The 17288-nt window shown below is 42.2% G+C and overlaps 1 protein-coding gene across 5 annotated transcripts in view; it reads right to left on the reverse strand.

Moving 5' to 3' along the window:
- The window catches only part of LOC139200888 (pleckstrin homology domain-containing family A member 5-like), a 77840-nt gene that overhangs the window by 1161 nt on the left and 59391 nt on the right, over nucleotides 1–17288 (reverse strand). For 4 of the 5 annotated variants that reach the window (XM_070830052.1, XM_070830051.1, XM_070830050.1 and 1 more), the window contains 14 exons: nucleotides 16281–16761; nucleotides 15936–16019; nucleotides 9617–9679; nucleotides 9454–9534; nucleotides 8545–8694; nucleotides 8303–8404; nucleotides 7511–7669; nucleotides 6098–6218; nucleotides 5009–5124; nucleotides 2770–2985; nucleotides 2514–2675; nucleotides 1316–1449; nucleotides 751–872; nucleotides 334–433 (listed from right to left, as the gene is read on the reverse strand). In XM_070830052.1, the coding sequence (XP_070686153.1) occupies nucleotides 342–433; nucleotides 751–872; nucleotides 1316–1449; nucleotides 2514–2675; nucleotides 2770–2985; nucleotides 5009–5124; nucleotides 6098–6218; nucleotides 7511–7669; nucleotides 8303–8404; nucleotides 8545–8694; nucleotides 9454–9534; nucleotides 9617–9679; nucleotides 15936–16019; nucleotides 16281–16761 (2083 nt within the window). In that variant the 3' untranslated portion in view covers nucleotides 334–341. The remainder of the gene's footprint in view (nucleotides 1–333; nucleotides 434–750; nucleotides 873–1315; nucleotides 1450–2513; nucleotides 2676–2769; nucleotides 2986–5008; nucleotides 5125–6097; nucleotides 6219–7510; nucleotides 7670–8302; nucleotides 8405–8544; nucleotides 8695–9453; nucleotides 9535–9616; nucleotides 9680–15935; nucleotides 16020–16280; nucleotides 16762–17288) is intronic. The other variant, XM_070830053.1, reaches the window with a different exon arrangement.

Here is a 17288-nt window from a genome sequence, read left to right on the forward strand (position 1 = left end):
GAAACAGAAGGTGATGTCTTATAATAGGGGCAAACGTCAAATTATGCTCCAATAAATAATACTAGACTATTTATACCTAAGATTTCCCCAAGACTCGTTCAGATCATTCTTATCATTACACAACAAAGATAACAGTTCTACAGGAAGACCTAGTTGTGTCATGTGACTACACAGACTACAAGAAATACCACAAGATGAGAGAAAACACAACATATAAAAAAGTGCATCACAACTGTTGCCCCCCCCCCCCGTCCTTATCCATAACTAGAGACAACAGTTAAAACACCGAGAACATTGGAAGTGTGGACAAAACAAGCGGATGAAGGCTCTTACTGGTGCCACTACACACACATGAAGTGAGAGCCATCAGTGAGTTGAATGGGTGTGTTAGGAGACTGTGGAAGGGGTGGGGAAGAGGATGACAGGCTTTTCACTGCAATGAAACAGAGCAACATGTTGAACACACGCAGGCACAACACAAGATAACAAAAACACATTACATCAGCAGCAAATGACTGAACGGCCGAACAACACAGAAAATAATCACCGGGAAGTCAACAAAATGAATGATGAAAATACTGAGAGCACAATGAGAAATGACTGAGCGCATACACAATGGAAGTGGCTGCAGATTGATGAGCCATAATAAAATGTAGTGATGTTTAAGAACAGGCTCACACTACCTTTTGTTTTCTCACATGCATTCTTTTGATCAACCCTCCCCCTTGTCTTTTTTCTCTGGAGATGTACCTGCTACCAGCTTGCTGCGTTTGGAGGCCTCTGCTGCCAGCTCGTAGGAGATATTAATCATCTTCTCTTTCTCCTGTATGGTAACCTCCTCTTCAGTATCCTCCTCAGGGCTTAGAGCCAGACTAGGGAGCACATACGCACACATACAAAATGTAATGTCTGTAATGTACAGCATGCAGCTTAAATTGTAGTTTCAGTTTCAGAATAAACACAATTACTATCTTAAAAAAAAAAAAAATCAATTCAAGAGGGCTGACATTTAGAATGAAATGTCACAGTGGCTGGGAGATAAGAGCATGGACTTCTTCTGCACATCTAAGGCACTGATCTGCATGGGAAGAGCAGGCAGGCAGTGTTTCCCCTTTTGAGTCATCTATGGTGATGACCCCAAACTTACCCCTCACTCCTAGAGAGAATTTCATGCATGACATCTGCGGGAAACATCAGTGGTCGCCTGCATAGGTAACCCTTTCGCCAAAGGATCCCTACCTAACATCAAGGGTCTGAGCAGCCCTGCGCTTGCTAATAAAAACCTATTGGTAGAGAGATCGTGATGTGTGTTTACCTGTTTTTGGCTATGAGGGCTCTGATGCGATCAACTTTTCTCTGCTTATCAGCCTCCTGCTCAGGGCTCAGAGCCTCCTCGGGGTCTGACTCCACATAACGCTCAGGAATTAGCACTTTGTCAGGCACAGAGAGCTGAAGAAACACACCATAAAGAACACTTTATATGGCAAACTTCAAACAAATGAATGAAATACCGTATGCTTTACACATTAAACAGAAACAGACGCAAGCTAAAAGAGCCAATAACAAAAAATATACGCAGATAAGTCAGAAAATGGCATTTCTAAATAAATAATAGATGCTTGTCAGCGTCTGTCATCATCTACAGCAATGGGAGGCTGTGTCATGTTTTGGGTGTGAGAGAACTAAATGGAGCATCACCGTAGGCTTTGTCCTAGAGCGGAAAACACTTAATGTGAGACATTCTGTGGCATGCAGTGATCAGTTGGGAGCATAAACTTTAAGACGCTCATTAATATAACCCAGAGAAAGGCTGTGAACTCCTCTAAAAACAGCAAGAAGCACCTTAAAATCAAGTGTATGCCTTGCAGGCAGCCTATGAAATAATTATAAGGGGTCATTGCATCATGCTCAGTTTGGCATTGGAAAACTTCGCAGTCTGATTTCTCAGGAAGGTCTGCAAGTATACTGATAGTGATTGAAATATGAGTTGTGTTGACGGTGAAACATGACGTTTAACACCCTGTGGTCCACAGAAACATGCTTCTTCATCTAGCTAACACCACAGGCTCATTTTCCTTCTCAAAATGTACCTGTCAAATGAGACACAAATTAGTTATTAAGTTTTTTTTCCCCTGATAATTTTTCTGGATGCAGTCATTAAGCATGTTTTGTGTGAGTGGGACTTTTAGTTAACACAACGTGTTACAATCAGTAGCAATACTTTCCAGGTGTGATGGCATATAATTACAGAGCAAGCTCAACATTAAGCTTTCTTTCACAACGTAACATAATTCTTGGCTTTTAATTGCATTCATGTAAGTTCCTAGAATTACTCCTCTTTAGTTTTACAAAACAGGTTTTTTTTGGCTGTAGCACTAAGTGCCAAATCGACAATGCTTGATAAGCTGTTGGTAAACATTTCCTAATGATTTGCCTGTGATAATATTAGCCCTCTCAGTCTGATGAGCAAGAAATGCAGCTAATGAGCAAGACGACCGACTGCTGTGCTTTACCTCTCGGTCCACATTTAAGTGGTCGGCCAGCGAGGCTTCTTTGAGGCGGGCAATTTCCTCGGCGGGTGTCTCCTGCTCCCTCACCACCTCCTGCTGCCTGAGCGAGGCCTCCAGCTCCTGAATGTCACTGCTGATCACCTCATCTCTGCGCCTAATTTGGGACTGAAAAGGACAGAAAAAGCAAAACAAAAATGATTCCAGGACTTGATTCCAGCCTACTCTGAACTTCAGTTCTGCCATAGAGTCAGCACAATACCTGCATGCTGCGAAAATGGTTTTCTTTAGTAAATGAGTGACTGCGAGAGGGCGTGTTCTCCTGGCTGCTGCCGCGGATGCTGAGGCCTTTCTTTTTCTCCCTGAGGGTGCCCTGCTGGTGGCGGCGAATCCTCTCCAGCTGCTCCTCAACGCTCATCCTGGGCCGGCTGCTCTCCGCAGCACACAGCTGCTGCTCCACGGCGCTGCGTGGACGCTCCTGTTAGCCAGAGAGGACAACCACAGACATGCACGCACACCACAGACGGACACAGACAACACACGATAAATAGAAATTAATAACAATGTAGATTGGGTATGTAGCCCAAAGTGATATCATGGTATGGTTAGGTCAGATCTCACGATGTGGCCTTGATGTGGTATGGAAGGTTTTGTTGAAAACAGTCTGAATTTGAACAAGTAGAACAATCACATCTTCTCTAGCAATACTGCACGTACTGGAGAAACTTTTTTTGCTTCTTCAAACAAAGCTACCAGTCAAGATTAACCACAATAATGACTGTGAAATGGCTCTTTAATGTTCACTCTCTTAGAACCACAATAAGCACAATAAGTGCAAACACATATGGCAACAACCTGACTGGTTGCTGTGCGCACACACGCTCCAGCAGTCACACATGGGTGGACTTGGAGAGGCTGGGGGCCTGTTAATGCCTGAGCAGGAGAGCCTGATGATGTGAAGTGAACCGAGGAGAAGTTGTTCTCTTTCAGGTTTGTGGCATGCTGGAGGGGCTGGCAGATCTGGATTCAGTCCAGAGCCCGAGGATGCAGGCTCCACTGTCCAGATTGTTGAAGAGGCTGTTATCCAAGGGCCTAAGCTGAACTCTGCAGGCCCCTGACACACTCTCTTACAACCATAGGCTATATGGCTGTCAGAGAAGACTACAGTATGTGTACATGTGCGTGCAGCTGACATTTAACAAAATTCGCGTAGGTTCATTTATACTAGGGGCGCTATCTTTCATCTAGTGCAAAACGGCACACAACGCAGCAAAGAGTCTTTGCTTGTTTCCGACTGATGCAGCTGTCATTTTCACACCCAGTGCTGAATGTACTTCTAGGAAATGTACTAATACTCGATTGTACTTGCAACAAATTTAATTGCATTTGAACGTGCTTGTAGCAAATGTACTTATGGCCATCTGTGTGGTGTGCTGGTTTTAAAATGGGGTGTAGTCAGACACACTGACTGGCCTACAGTCAGTGGTGGAGTATTTTCCTGCTACTTTAAAAGGCACATCATTCAGATAGTAAAGATGCACCGATATAGGCTGGTTCACACACACACACACACACACACACACACACACACACACACACACACACACACACACACACACACACACACACACACACACACACACACACACACACACACACACACACACACACACACACACACACACACACACACACACACACACACACACACACACACACACACACGGACGTGCAGTAGTTCCTGTGTATGTAACAAGCTACTGTTTGCTTCTCCAACTTGCATTTAAATAGCACACCTGGCTCTTAACAGGAATGGGAGATGACACTTTGATTGGTTTAATTCATGTCAGAGCCAAAATACACCTATGATTAATTAAGCGACTGAATATAACCCCTACGCACCTTCAACCTTCCTATGCGCCCAGATTATGCACTGTTTATCAAGCAAAAGTAAAGCTGGACACGCCCTAAATGCACTTGTGCCATGCACTTTAGACCATGTGCTATAGATCATTTAAGTAGGGTCCTATATGTCCATATTTTTTCAAACACAAACACATACAGACACACTAAACACTGGACACACCCTACAGTGTGGTGCACTAATGACATGTTTAGTATATTTAAGTTGATAGTGTTTGAGGCTGGAAACTGCATAAACCAAACTTGGCATCCATTTTATGGCAGCCTGGTTTTGAGAGCATGAGTCACACCCTGGCCACGTGACGAGTGGCCTCTTCTGCCGCATGTTAACTTTCTACCAACAGTTTAATAAGCAAAACAACCAATTAAAAGGGGAATAAATGCAATTTTAAGAAAAGTGGTAGCCAGTGTGTTCATGCCCGCACGAGGCTCACAAAGAACACAAAAGCAAAAAGCAAGAGCAAAATAAGTGCTAGACAGTTTATCTCATTTACATTTTAAAGTTTGTTCCTGACAACTTATGACAATATCTGTCACATCACACTCAGAACAGTAAAGGCTTAAGTCCAAGGACTCACCGTCCTGGGGTCAGGCTTTTTGCTCTTCCTTAAGGTAACATATGAAGCTATGGAGGACGACTCAGGCAATGGAGATTTGGTCCTGGGTGGGACAATACCAACTGGGTAGGACATCCCTGGAAAGTAAAAAAAAGACAAGATGTCAGTAAGCCACCTTGTTCAATAATGGAGCTCAGAGCTTTTTTACAGCACAGTAATAGCAATTCACTGAGGAGTATAATATATTTCAGGTTATATAAACTGCATATGTAATGTAATATAAACTGAGTTTGCACATTATTAAAATACAGTATGTATGTGTCACAACAGAAAATTCTTAATTATCAATTATCCAAATTTAAGATTATTATCAGTTTGGCACTTTGTAGATTAAAATAATCTGTGTATTAGTGAGACCTTTAAGTTTAACCTTGCAAATATATAATCTGCCTTCATGTACATGCTACAGTATTTCCTTTATTTACAGGCAGCATCAGCAGGTTGCTACTATTGATTGTGTGGTGATGCAGAACCAGCGTGGAGCTACAGTGTAATCATTCAACTTCAGATCACCTGGAGAACTTTGTACAAGCTGTTTCACCAGATTCAGGCCAATTATTTCTCTTGGAAATTCTAAATCACATTTTCACAGAAAATGCATGGTGGCATAAAGTCTAAATTAAGGTGAGTAAATAGGGGTAAGTGAGTTATCCCTGTGCTGATGTACATTTCAGCCCAGCAGTATAGTGATCTACAACAGTGTCAATTAAATCCAGACAAATGCATGTGCACATGCCACTGTATCCATGGTAACCACTGTATTCCAAAAATGGTTGGCCTGAGATTTACGTTGTGATATACTGACTTAGCTTATGCCCTTGAAGAAAAGCTTGATTTTGTATTTATGTGTGTCAAACAGTTGCCTGTGGAAATGCCATGGTAACCATGGTAACTATCAGTGCTATAAACAAGTTTAATAAATTACACAGTGAAAGTTCATCCGGCGAATGCTCCAAGTATTTGTTTGTGTCAATATCATGAATAATTTATTGGAAAACTGAACAGTTATCAGAAACTGACATCATACTGCTTGGCTCTACTCTAATGTACCTTTGTTTCCAGAATGGTCTCTCTCAGACGGGTGTTCAGATCTGTCTTCTCCATTGCTCTCATCCACTTCAGTCACTGTTGTGAGCTCTGGTTCACTTTTATACAGCCTGTAGTCTGGGCCCTGCCAATGAAAATAAAGAAAAAGTTCAACACAAATACAGAACAGCATTTATATTTATGGAGAGTTTGGTTCCAAAACGATGCAAAGTGACATTTTCTCCTACTATCGACAAACAAACATCCTTTTTCTATAGTACAAAATGCTGCTTTTACAGACTGGGCAATCTTAAAACATACATATATTTACAGCTTGAAGACAAAATCTTTTACAGACAAATGAAAAGGCAGGCAGCAGGCAGACACATTCAAACTCAGACATGGTTTAGTTTGTAACCAAGGACAAGTGAAAATTGCTACTTTCAAGACACACAAAAAAAAGACACAGAAAAGGAAGACGAGGTAATTAAATAGAGACATAAAGAAACACCAATGAGGTTTCATAAAAGTAAATAAAAATTACAGAATCAAATGAATAAAAATCCAACTAAAAACAATCCAAAAAGCCATGAGATGTCCGCAAAATGAAAGTGAAAACCATCACGGCGAGCAATGACGTGTGATGACACAGCTGGGGGCAGGGTCAACCATGAGGTCAACGGACAAGCTTACGCTGTGCGTTCCATTCCTGTGATTGGCCTTTCTGTCCTCCAGCCTGTGGAGTGATGGAGGGCGCACACCAACATGAGAGGGCATAAGGGGCACGGCCGGGGGGTTGGGCTCATAGGACTCGGGTAGAGGTGGTCGTGGGGGTACCGAGTCCTCCTCCTGGGGATTATACAGGGCATGACAGGACAGGAAGCAAGGTGACACATGGCGCCACCATGCCCCCTTAGGGCAACCACCATCTGGTGCAGAGTAGTTCTGGCCCACATGATGGCCAAACCAGCTGATTAGCCAGAGAGAGCTCCACACGCTGCGACTGACACATCTACTCAGATAGCACCACTCTTACTGTCCATGAACAGAGCTGGCAGTTGGAGCACTCAGCTTTAGTTGTTCATCATTTACACAACTGCAGGAGATGTGGGACTGTAGGGCTCCAACAACAGCTTGTTTTCATGATACATTATTAATTAAAAGGTCAATTGTTAGTCTCTAAAAGGTCAGAAAACAGAGAAATATTCCCTGAAGGTGGTGTCTTCAAATTGCTTGTTCAGTCTGATCAACAGCCTAAAACCCACACATTCAGATTAAAGTGATATAAAAACAAAGAAAGGAAACAAATCCTTCTATCTGAAAAGCTGGAACCAGCAAATGTTTTACATAGTCAAATGACTGAATTGTTGGTTAATTTTGTTGTATTGTATCAGCGCAAGAGAACTGTATGACCTAATGTACTGTTTGGTGTCTCACCTCATTTTTGTGCTTGTTGAAGTTGGTCTTGGGCCCATAGAAGTTCGTATCATCGCCAGCGTGTCTCTGAGCTTTATGTTTACTGAGGGCCTCCATCACATCTTGAATCCTCCAAAGCTCCTTCTGAATGCGGACATGCTGCTGGCTGGGAGGCTCCGTCTGAGTGTGCACAGAAAACACACACGTTCACAAATCATTAAACATGACTTGCAGATTACCACTTAACTTGGAAGCGGAAAAGCAGAAGAGCAAGAGAGACAAATGCGTAGTTATCTTCTTACTGATGACAGGTTTGCCTGTGAGTGAAGGAGACTTAATAAGAGGATGTCCAGGCTCTCTGTTTGCCCTCTGACTTCTCTACTCTGAATAAGCATTGGCTCTGACTCAGGCTCAAATGGGAATAAGTGCTACAACAGTTTCCCTCCGTCTCTACAGCTCTTTTCATGATGAAGGACAAGATAAAAGACAGACTTAATTAAGACCTGCTCTATCATTGCTACAGTCATCAATCACTCGCTATGTTGCTTTGATCTCTCAGAAACTTCCCACACTGCAGCTAAGGGCAGTGGAGCACAGAAATCTTCTTTATTCCCCCCCCCCACAAGTCAAAAAAAGTGTCTACAAACAGGATGCCTAGGCGTTCAAGGTAATCTGTCACATTTTCAGCTTTCTTTGAAGCTCTGCACTAAATGTTCTCCAACCAAAGTTAAACTACTAAACCATGCAAGTGTTAGACAGCAGAAGCGGTGAAAGATTAAAGCAGCGTAGCTTCAGTCTCAAGAAATATCTCACCTGGGGGCTTCCCAGTGCTTCAAGCTGCTCCAGCAGGTTGTTCTTAGCCAGAGTCACATCTCCTTCCAGCCTGTCATATTCCCTCCACGACCGCTCCAACTCCTGGTTTGGGAGAGATACACTTTGTGAATGACATTGAAACAAAAAGACAAAAAAAAAAGAAGCAGGAAAAAATCATCTTCATCAGCATCAGTGTCCAGCATGAGTGTGTAGTGTGTGTGTGAATGTGCTGTATGACTCACAGCTGCGACTCTAGAAAGCTCTCTGCAGGTGCTGAGCAGGCCGCTCTGCAGTAAGTCTCTCTGCTGGATGACACTCTGCATGGCAGCGGGGTTATCACTGCCCATCTCTATCTCCTGGCTGGCTGACAGCAGCGCTGTCTCCAGGGTGTGCTGAAGGAACACACGACATATCAAATGCACACACAGCACGGGTACAAAATTTGTCACTGTAACCTTTTAGATCAACTTAAGCAAAATCATTATGGGATATTTAAGCCCATGAACTTTTCTGGTCCATGACCCTGTTTTAGCTCTCTTACGTTTTGCAAAGGTATTTAATAAAAAAAAATGGCAGCAAGTGAATATTTTCTTTATTGGTAAAGCTGTGTATTATTTTTTTGTTTAAATCAAGTGATTGTTTTATTCGACAAAACATTAAAAATAGTGACAAATTCTGTTTGGCCTTTCCCAAATTATTGTTTTCATTGGACATTTAAAATCCAACTATACGAAACAAAAAATAAAGAAGAAGAAGAAATCTCCGAGGCCTCGGTTTGCATAAGTGACTCCACTGTTGAGTTAGACATGGTGGACAGACACAGTGCATTACTTTTCTTCCAGTGTACATCGAACTTGATGGGCAGAGGACAGTCAGATGAGCTCAATATGACTCAAGCCTCCCAGGCCAGACAACTCTTGCAAGTTGATGATGACAGTAGCTGAGCTACAGTTAACAATTACAACAGCTATTTTCCCTCTTTCTCAGTTTTGTGCATATAAACTTAACTCAGGCTATTATTATAATTTCAAAATCTAAATTGTGTATTCTCTTAAGTTTATTTTTCTCAATGGGCACCACATCTTTGTAAGCATTTCATTTAGTGTTTTGTGTGAGTATGCAATAATGACATATGTGCAATGTTTAGTCACCTTCTCTCTGTACAGCTGCTGAAGTTTGTCATCCTGTGTCCTCACCATTTTATCCTGCTCACACAACCTGCTAAGTTTGGTCTAAAGAGAAAACGATAAAGAGTTATGTATAGTTGATCGGAGCATCATGTCTCGCAAGAGTGCAACTTACACCTGAACTTACATCAATGTCCATCTCTTCTGGCATGCATGTATAGGCGTGCTCCCTGTAGTCTTCTGGACTCAACTGTGAAGAAAGAAAGAACATTAGACAGAGACGCGAATATGCACATACACATTAGAATCTGGAGATCTAATGCAGTGTCATGACAAGGCTCTCTCATTGAGCCACAGGATTTGTCCTTGAGTAGAAACTCATATTTCACTGAATCAGACAATCTGAGTTAGCAAACCAACAGTGGGAGGGCAGCCAGTCTAAACACAGATTCTGGGCCTCACGTTTCATCAGCCACAGTCGTTTGTCTCCATCAGCACAACGCAGTGGTTTTATTGGAAATGCAAGGGGAAGACATATAAAACAATCTTGCTTACAAAACTGTAGAGTCAGCACATAAGCTGTGCCCATCAACTCTGTTTTCTCCAGCACATGCTCTGCAGCTAATTGGTCCACGGACTCTGCCTGTCTGGTAGCTGTGGTCAGCTGAGAGTGTGTGGCGTTAAAACTATTACTTAATGATATTCCCAGTACAACAACATAACCACAGATCTCCTTAGGACTTAAAATACAGTAGTAATACTCGGTTTTTAGCTACTGTAGTGTGGGCTAAAATACAGATAAAACCAGTTCAATGTTAGACTGGACTGCAGTTACTTCTATACTAGTTTATACTATTACAACACCTACATTTACGCTGTTACAGAAAAGAAAAGAAATACTCATCTCTCTTTCTACTAATACAACTCATCTTCTTCGAAGAGAAAAAGCACAGTGCTCAAAATGGGGAAATTATTTTAACTGCATTGGATCCCATATTTCCAGAAAATCCATTCATCACTTAATGTACCATCACTCACCCACTTTTCTAAAATAAAACACAGATTTAGTCCATAAATATTAGGACAGTGACATATTTCTTTGTTGTTCTGTGTTTGTCCCCACATTGAATTTGAAATGACATAATGACTATAAGGTCAAAGTACCAACAGTAGCTTTAATTTACATCTTTATTAGGCTCCCCAAAACTGAAGGAACACAGACTACTTGAAAAATGAATATACCATTGAATTAAGTAATCCTTACAATACATATCATAATTCAAATCATTTGCAGTCAATGACTGGAAGTCTACAACCTCCAGACATCAGCATACACTTGGTATCTTCCATGATGACACTCAGCCAAGCCTCAACTGCAGCCACCTTTCCTTCTTGCTTGTTTTGGGCCCTTTTGCTTTAAGTCTGGTCTTCAGCAAATGAAACACGTGATCATATCACATTTCAGATCACATATCTGTTTGGCCCTGAAAAACATTGGTTGCTTTGTTCGTACACTATGCATAGGATCAGTACCCTGCATATTAAAAAACCCATAGAGGTTTAGAGAGAGCACATCAACTGCATAGAATTTATTCAATTTATAATCCAATGGGCTGTCCTACAGAGCCGAAACAACAAAAAAAATGACTCACTGTCCAAATACTTTTAGATTCAACTGTGCATCAACGTTCCACACTCATATCTGCACTCTTTCACACACTCTTTTCTTGACACCTTTTTCCTCAGTTGAACCAGACAGTACAGTTAAAGCAGGTGGGACCTGAGAACCACATGGCATTCCACACACAGAACATGCAGACTGTCCCACAGCTCAGGAGCTTCACTGTGGTGTTGTGTGGTGTGGATTACAAGTGACATGGGGGGGAGGAGGAGGGAGACAAACTTCCGGCAGCTGAACAGGTGGGAATGCAGCTGTTGCCAGGCTGGTACGCCAATGAATGGGTGGACTGGTGAGGGTAGGTGGGGGCAGTCTTTGGCGGCACTTTTACACCTCGGGAGGTGGTCACAAAAGTGGCAGTAAAGTGATGTCATAGCCATCGTCACACACAAGCCAGCCTTCTTTATCCTTTCCACCAACAGAGTGATAAGAGGCACTGACAGGGAAGTAATGCAGACAGGTAAAAAGGAAGAGAGAGTTTACCTAGAAGACATCTGTCTTCATCTTCATCATCAATGTACCCTCATGGCCATAATAGGTATAGAGTCTATTCCATCTTAAACCACTAAATCCCAAAATAAAATTAATAAAGCAGCACAGGTTGACTCTAAATGAACTGTAACCAGAGTATTACTTTGATGTTTTGTTTTATAATAGTGGAATATTCATGCATCCTGCATAAGAAAGTGAGAATTAATAAAATATATTGTATTTAAATTATGCCATACAAACAATCCCCTACAATTATTTTTACAAAGAAAGAAATACTACCTGCCTATGCCCTAGACTGGGAAGTGACATATTTGGCAACACAGAATGAAATCATACTAATTAAGAGTCCTACTGCCAAGTCCAGGTGGCTTGGCCGATGAGAGGGAGCACATTCTGCAAAGGGCAATGAAAGGTCACACACTAAACTTCACTGGTTAGAGCACTAGACAAAATAAGATGAGGCCTTGCTATCTAAATGATCTGCGTGCAACCACAGCTTTAGCTTTTGATTTAAGACTGTTTTCTAAGCAACTTCTAGAGTAAACTACATCCAGCTCCATGCACAACTTGAGAGTGAGGAAGTGATTCAACTGAACAGTGAAGCAGACACATCATACTACTCTTTTACAAGTCATGTCCTTATTGGCATGACTTCTCATAATAAAAGAACAGTCAAAAGCAATGGATGAGGAGGTGCTGGCAATACAAACGATACAGGGAGGCCAGTCGCAAGATGCCATGAGGACTTAGACACCAGAAGAGGAGCATTGCACAACAGACCAAATAACAACAGCGACTGGTGAGGATGAGGCGGAGCAAAGCCTTTGGCTGGCCTTACTTGCTGGTAAAGTTGAGGCCTTGGGGCAGAGTTCTCAATCAAAGTGTGAGTCATGACGATTAAAGGGTCATTTTCCTTCATCTAGTCCAGTGTGGAGAGGAGCGATATAGCAAGTGTCAGTTTATAGCAGCGTTTCACTTCAGAGACAACACCGACAATGTTCTTACATCTCGCTTGCTCACTCTCATGAAGCAGACTTAGGCTAACATGTGCATCCAGAGTGGACAGGGATGGATACAAGCAAGGGAAAACAATAAGAGAAGCTTTTTAACAGAATCAGGAAGATACTGGTGCAAAGCTCTAAGATGCTTACTTATTAGCAGTAGAAAGCTCCCACTTGATGTGGTCTAGTGCTACGAATATAGCAAGCGCTTTCGTTGCAATGTATGTAGCAGTGAATGGTAAATGTTAAGCAGCATCACTTTGGTATCAGAGTAAAGAGCAAAGTAACATTTTTCTTAATGGTTACATAAATCTGAGGCTTGCTTGAAAGGTTCCTCTATATTTGTAATGAAAACTGCGTTATTGTACCTCTGTGTACTATACATTGTAGTTTTATAATTATTCAAACTCTCAAAGCACTTCAGAGCAATAAAAAGAAGAAGATGAAAGTTACACATTTCTTTCTTTCTATATTCACGGTATATGAAAGACATAAAGCTTGTCTATATCTCCCAACAATACAGAATAGTGTGACACCCAGATATTCAGTTACTGTAGCTGACAGTGAGTGTAGGGTTCATACTCAGACTAATGAAAGAATTAATAGGCCCATCTACAGGCGGGCGTTGCAAACCAGGCTGAAAATGCTGTGATATGTGACATTGGTCCATGCTATATAGCTGTGCCTAAAGAAATAAACATTAAATAAAGCTAGCTAGACATCAAACAGGAAATCAAAGGAGTTTTCAGTGGACAGTACCGATTAATAGCAAAAGCATTAAATGAGTTCAATTCATGGCATGAGGAGACAGGGCCATGCATTCATGCATTACCCCACCTGATTATCCAAATACATGAGGTTCCTTTGAAGGTGATGGGAGAGAATGTCGTTCTAACGTCAGCAGCAAAAAGGAGAGGAAAGAAGAGGCAACAGGAGAGTGAGATAAAAGAAAAGGACATCACACACTTTCTCTGACGCTCTCACGCTCTCTCTTAAGGGCAATCCACGTAGAAAGTGCTTTTAGACGCTTTTTTGTTGTCCTTCACTCCCGTGTCTTATGGAATAGATTTGCTCCCATTCTATTAAATGAATCAATCCACACTGTCTCAGAGATACCCTGCATTTTTTTTACACTTCGAGTGTGCAGAGAGCTGTTCAAATCACACAAACACCCCGCTGTATATGGGTTTTGAACGCGTCTTCATTGATTGATCAAAGCTCTATGTTTCACTAACTTTAAAGGCAGATTCCCTACACTCTCTAGATGGACGAGGACGTAAAACGTACATGCAAACACTGCTGATTTTTTCCCATGAAGCCGACATTTGGTTTGCTTCATTCTGGCTGTCAATCTGCCTGGTGAAGGCAAGCCGCTGTCCACTCAGCTCCCCAGGAGCTGCAGCTGCTGACAGACATTCAAATGCAGGAAGTTGTTTATGGAAGACAGAGTCAGTGTGGATTGGATGACAGAACGCTTACAAGCCGTTCTCATCTCCCTCACGTCTTGCTTCCTATGTGGATTCCCAGTTAGTTACACACACACACACACACAAGGATGTCATGTACAGTGTACCCAAAGATAGAAAAGAAGGCAGGACCAGTCAGTGTGAAGAAAACAGGTCAGGTAGCAGGTAGTGTTATATAAAGTAACAGAATGAGTATACTAACAGGACATGAAAGACTAGAGCTCAGTAATGACCAAATGGCCAAGTACATACTTGACCAAATCCAGGCAAAATACAAAGACAGCAGTAAGCTGAGGTTGATGAAATACCTACAATACATCACTTGAAGTGGGTGTGAGAGTTTTGATACTAACCCACTAAACTATATAACGTAAAGCAACAATCTTTGGCTATACTGATATGAGGAAACTTCAAAAAAATTGTAGAGCAGTGGTAAAAAAAAAACAGTGCTAAAGTGATTAAAACCTAAATCCCTCATACCCAACCATTCTCCACCTCAGGCCTGGTTGACCTACATCAGGATCTGTCACATCTGTAGTCTGATGTCTTAGAGGAGACTTAGAATGCAAAAATCCTGAATTAACATTTACGTATGCCAGCGGCCTTAACCTCCTTGGCCGGTCATTCTTTAAGCTCGCCAATGGCTTTAAGATTCATTTCCTGCAAACATCTGTCTGAACTCTTTAGGGAAGTAAAATGACTCAATCAGCTGACCGCCTGACTGAAATGAATCAAATGTAACGATCTGATAAATGATATAAAGTCAGACGCGGGTTGTAAAATAAGACTGTTTTTGTTTCTAGACATTTCACACATTTTGGGATAAGTTGAAAGCGAGTCATCTGATCCCTAAATATGATGAAGAGACGACTTCAAGCCAGTCCTTTTTAGAGAAAATGCCTGCTGTAGTGTCTTTTCTCCTTAAATCGGCCATGTGTGAAGACTAAAAAAAGTCATCTGGATCCAGATGGATAATGGATGTGGGTAAAGATGGCATACACACCACACGCTAACACACAAGCCCGCGGGGGCATCTCTGGGGGCCTGACCTTTGGGTTGTCGCCATCCATGTTTAGTTGCATAAGCTGTGCTACAGTGTGCTCCCGGATACTGTTTAACTCTGCCTGCTGCCGCCGCAGCTTTATCAGCAGAAGAGTCAGTTCCTCAGGCTGCAAGGGAGGGAGGAAGGGAGGGACATACAGCCACGATGAAACAGGGACACACCGCAGGGGGAGTGGGAGAGGAAAGGAGAGAACACACCAGGACAGGAGATTTAGAGGTATCAGGCTCCCAATAGGTGAACAGTTGCTATATCTAGGTATTGAGTTTTCATGCAGCTCAGGACGATGACATTATCCAAGGTGCTATCGCTGTCAGCAGCATGCAAAGTCTACATGTCCACTCAAGACAGTTTAGCATTTATTACAGAATCCAGTTCACACTTTACCAGCTCCATGAGGACATGGCACTGTGTGAGGCTTTGACATAAATTCCTGATCTGGCTTAGAGAGTTTTGAGTGACAGGGTTTTTAAGTCTCCACTGATGTGAAGCGAGTCAAAGGAGCTCCTGAAGTGAACATTCCCTAAATCCTAGCACTTGGAACATACATCTGAGTTCTGCCTAAATCTGTGTCTAAAGATTCTGTCACAATGTCTTCTTGGAAGGAACTGAAGGACAGAAAGAGGGAGAGGGAGAAAGGGGGGGTAGGTGGTGTTATGAAAATAGCCTCGTCACTCAAATAAGTCCAATTAAACCCAAATGAATAAGTGTGTAGAGCCCAAGTGTGAAATTACTGGGTGGTGTATTACAGAAAGTCAGTTATAGGTTAGTGATGGATACAGAGGGGCACATCATGGATGAGGACTTACTGTTTTGCCTTGGAGAGACTGGGAAGTGATAGTCTGCACTGGGATCCCTGCAGGCATAGACCTCCTATCAGGTGGGTAGGCATACTGCAGGACAATTAAATTAAAAACTGTTCAGGCAAATACAGAGAAACATTTTGTACATACCCGAAGTGGTATTTAGCCCTTAAAATATTTTTTATTTTGTTTCCTGTCACCACAAACACAATGAAGGTAAATGGAATTTTGTTTGTGCTGCTCAAATTATTGAAAATTACTTGATGGAAGAAAGCACTCTGAAAGCGAGTAAGCTTCTAGAGTGCCTGCTATTTTGGATATTTTTTGGCATTTATGTTCGGCTCAACTGACCTTGTTGAGTTGCGGTCTGTGCCGCCTGTCAATGCTCATGTCTCTTCTGTAGACTGGAGAGGACAACTCGGAACGAGCACTGTTCATGTTGTACGATCGCATAGGAGAGTAGCCACCATACATGGACAGGGAGCCGTGGGAGGGCGAGGGGGGGATGGAGTGGCTTGGTGCAGCATGCTCTGACAGGTTAATCATGGTTTTGGGACTGGCCATATTGCTGTAGAGCCCTGGTTGCCTGGAGTAGGCCTGCCTCTGCTGCCACTCATATAATTGCCACATGGTGTCATCGCGCATGGAGCGGCGCTTGTCAGCCGATGAGGGACCCAAGGCCTGTTCGTACAATGATGGCGATATGCTGCAGATGCTGTCACGCTGTGCCATGCTATTCCTTGGCATACTGCAGTAGCCATCGCCATAGTGAGGCATATATGGTAACCGATGGCTTGGCATATTTCTGGGAAGCGTCTGGTATGACGTAATGCTGGGGAAACAGAAAAAACAGAGGTTGTTGAGAGGGTGTTGCAGAGATCTCATTCACTTGATTGACATAGACAAACTCTTGAATGGGTATTTAGCAAAAGTAACGTGAATAATAACATAGATGAGCAGCAGAGAAACAGGTAGTGTGGGAAAATACCTGCTATAATATCAAAAGAATCAGCTCTCAAAGAGTGATTAAAACAGGATTTGGTTTCATGAATAACAGGCTCTAGATGGAAGGTTCAAATTAGAGAAGAAGTTGTCTAATGTCAATTAGATTTGAATTTTTCTGCATTTCATTGTTTGGAAATACATCAAGCAAAAGAACCCAATTATAACTTGCTACATAACTTGCTCATCAAAAAGCACTGTCATGCTACGAAATAGCAGAAAAGGGAAAGTTTTTTGATTTGCCTTTTTAAAACTTTGTAGTTGCAAAGCACCTCTAGTCTAGTCATCTATGTACATTCAATCCAGGCTATTCATTCTGAAGAACCTCCCCAGGACAAATTAGACATTTCCTGGGAC

The sequence above is a fragment of the Pempheris klunzingeri genome, chromosome 5, assembly GCF_042242105.1.
Source record: "Pempheris klunzingeri isolate RE-2024b chromosome 5, fPemKlu1.hap1, whole genome shotgun sequence".
NCBI classification, from domain to species: Eukaryota; Metazoa; Chordata; class Actinopteri; order Acropomatiformes; family Pempheridae; genus Pempheris; species Pempheris klunzingeri.